This window comes from Entamoeba nuttalli (assembly GCF_000257125.1).
Source record: "Entamoeba nuttalli P19 unplaced genomic scaffold asmbl_7335, whole genome shotgun sequence".
In the NCBI taxonomy this organism is placed as follows: Eukaryota; Evosea; order Mastigamoebida; family Endamoebidae; genus Entamoeba; species Entamoeba nuttalli.
Window position 1 is genome coordinate 1 of NW_008578561.1, and position 3,404 is coordinate 3,404.

Consider the following 3,404-nt stretch of genomic DNA (forward strand, 5'->3'; position numbering starts at 1 on the left):
ATGTTTTTGAAGTAATTGTGTTGTAGTTTTGGGTGTTGAAAAACAAGCTATTTGAAGATATTTCAAGGTTGTTCCTTCTAGTAATGCATAGTCTTGTAATTCTTTAATTCGTTCATCCATATCTGTTTCTTCAACTAGCGCCCTCAGTATTTGGCCAGCAATATGTGGAATAGAAATACATGGTGATTGGAATAACATAAATACATCTCTTCCTAATCCACTAATTATATTCATCATTCTATTGAACATATTAAATTCTGTGGTATAAGAATATGGTTCACAAACAATATATTTAAAAGCTGTAACACAACCATGGATGACAAGGGGAGACCCTTTTTTAATATTACCAACTAATGTAGCAAAGATTCTCTCAGGAATTCCATGTGTCATAACTTCTAATTTACCTTTTTTTTCAATATTTTCGTCAGCACTAGAACATAATAAGATTGATGTAATTCTTAATGCCCAAAATAATACAATTGGTTTAACACTTTGGAGTGCCATTCCAATTACTTCTGTTACTTTTTCTGTTATACGCTTATTCTCTACAAATGACTCATATCCAATTCTAGTTGATAACAATCTATGTAGACATTGTAAAAATCCTTCTCCAGGTTTTCCTATTGTTAATAATTTTTCTAATGCTTGTATAATTAATTTTGAACGACTAGCTTCAGCAAATTGTGGTCCAGAAGGTGGCATATTATTATTTAATAAGAAAACATGAATCATAAATAATTCCACTGCTTCAATTCCAGTAATTTTTGTTGGATCAAAATTAGCAATATTCTTTAATAAAGTAAGTTCACTTTGTCCACATTCACTTGCTGTCATTCTTTCAATAATCAATGAACCAAATCTTGGGATATCAGAAATAATAGGATCAGCTTTAGCTGCTAATGAACAATCGAATAATGTAGCAATAAATGCTTCTCTTTGACTAGTATAATATACTCTTTGATTTCCATCTGCAAAAGTAACAACTACTTCCATAGCATCACGACCTCTTAAGATATGAATAACATCGTTTAATGCTCTTGCATACTTAACCGTATAAGAAGATGCATCTCTTTCAACAAACCATTTTTCAGTAAAACAAATAATTCTTTCTATCTTTCCAGGTCCATGTGAAGCTTTTAGTTCTACTAAAGAACCACCATCTTCTTGTTCAACTTTTCTTATATTTGATGACTTAAATAAATTTTCAATTGATAGCTCATTTCCAACAGACATTTTAATTCCAATTTGTTTACATCTCGTTAGAATTTCTGCAGCAAATTTCCTTCTATCAGAAAAAGAATAAATTATAAATTGATTCCCATCAAAAACTAATGCAATAGACTGACTATCATCTAATGGTATAATTCTAATAATATCTGTTAGTAAAATGATTTTTTCTTTCTTTCCAGGCTTGTTTGACATTTCAATAATTCCATAAGGTTGAATTTGAATACATATATCAATTGACTGTTTATTAACTTTAATTTTCTTGGCATTAAATGTTGTAAATTCTTGGTGTTTTGTTTTGTATTTATATTGCAATAATAAACATAATAAATAACTTCTATTATTTGAAAGCATCTTATGTTTTGTAGATCCTACTACAATAATAAATTCTTCACTGTTTTGAATTGATGGTTGAATTCCAACTATACTTTGCCAATCCCAAACATCTACTGTTTCATAACTTGTATTAGATATTAATGCAACAAAATTTTTTGAAATACATATTTGAAGGTCTTCGTTTGAAATCCAACCAACTCGTTTTACAAGCATTCTTTTCTCAGTCATTTGAGAGAAGAATTTAACGCTCTGACTACCAGTAGGTATTTTAGATATTTCTATTGACATTAAACTTTTTTAGTTCCAGAATAATTGAGAAACAAATAAAAAAATGTTTGAATTAATCAACTACTCACTTTTTATATCCTTCTCTTTTTATTCAAGATTTTAATCTTTAAATTAATTATTTCTTTTAATGCAATTTGGTGCTATTGGACTATCTATTAAAATGAATATTTTTACTATGTGTTGTTGTTTTGTGTTTGGTATTAATTATTTATTACTATACGCTGCCTTTACACACAGTGATATTGGTAAATCAATATCAATTATTTCATTTGTTGATGGAATAGGGGGTATAATTACATTAATAATACTTTTAATTCTTTCTTACTTGCCTTGTGCAAAAATTAATTATAAAATTTTTGGTATTTTTACATTAGCCACAAATTTTATATTAACTAGTATATGTACTGTCTCATCTTCCATTAATATGTTGAGTCCAATTATTAATAAAACGTATCTTTATCTTATTGTAGAAATATTCAATTCAAGTCTTCCACCATCAAATTTTTTTGTATTTTTTAATTTGAGTTATTCATTATCATCACAACACACAACTTTTTATATCACTGGATGCTCATTTGGAACATTTTTAGCTTGTATATTAGGGTATGCAGAAATATCTGAGTTTGTTGCTTTTTCTATTGTAACTTTATTTTCATTAGTTGGATTGATCCTTGTTATTATATTATTTATATTTACACCTCAAATATATGATTTTCTTAAATGTCAAGAAAGAATACTATATCAAGAAGAGTATATTGGTCTTGATGATCCATTACCAAAATATAATGTTGTAAGAATATTTAAAACGACTATAAAAGAGATGAGACATTCATTAATAACAATATTTTGTTGTTACTATATTGCCATTTATCTTGTTCCTCGTTTTATAAATCCAGTTCAACGTTACTTTAATTGTTATAATGATAATATGGACTATGATGAGAATAATTATTATTATCAACTCATTCAATTAGTCGGTTTATTGTATTATGCTGGTGATGTTATTGGAAGATTTGTTGAAATATTTGCAAAACCACATATTAAAGTAGTATTAATATCAAGTGTTATTAATGTTTTGATAGCAACAATAACCATCTTACCGGTTTACTTTTGTACAGCAGGGAATATTTCACATGCAACTATAGCCGAAAAAGTTATGTTAGGCTATGCACCTTTATTGGGACTGGTTAATGGATTTATTGTTTCATGTGCTATCGAATATTCAATTTCTCAAGTTGAACCACGTTTGGCTGTGGCTTTAGTTTTACTTTTTTTATATCTTGGAATATTTGCAGGAGATATAAGTCAATTATTAACATCAGGATTAGATTTATATCTTTCATCATCTCAAAAAGATTGTTCTCCAACTTTTGTCTAATTAACGAAATTATTATTTACTTTGAATATTTTATTTCTTAAAATTCTTGATAAAATAATTTCAATATTTATTTTTAATTTTCTTGGATTTTTTTTAATCATCTTTGAACTTTTTTTTCAGTTCTTTAAAACATAATATGGAAGAGAAAACACAAGGATGGCTTATGAAAGAAGGT

The 3,404-nt window shown here is 27.4% G+C and overlaps 2 protein-coding genes across 2 annotated transcripts; one reads left to right on the forward strand and one right to left on the reverse strand.

Moving 5' to 3' along the window:
- Window positions 1–44: 44 nt before the first annotated feature.
- ENU1_168740 (hypothetical protein) lies at window positions 45–1,851 on the reverse strand (the record flags this gene model as incomplete). The annotated part of the gene is made up of 1 exon (XM_008861079.1): window positions 45–1,851. A coding segment is annotated over one exon (1,807 nt), but the record flags the coding sequence as incomplete, so codon positions are not given.
- Window positions 1,852–2,779: 928 nt separating this feature from the next.
- Window positions 2,780–3,229, forward strand: ENU1_168750 (hypothetical protein; the record flags this gene model as incomplete). Its single annotated transcript, XM_008861080.1, has 1 exon — window positions 2,780–3,229. The coding sequence occupies one exon, from the start codon at window positions 2,780–2,782 to the stop codon at window positions 3,227–3,229; it is 450 nt and encodes a 149-aa protein (XP_008859302.1).
- Between the last annotated feature and the right edge of the window lie 175 nt (window positions 3,230–3,404).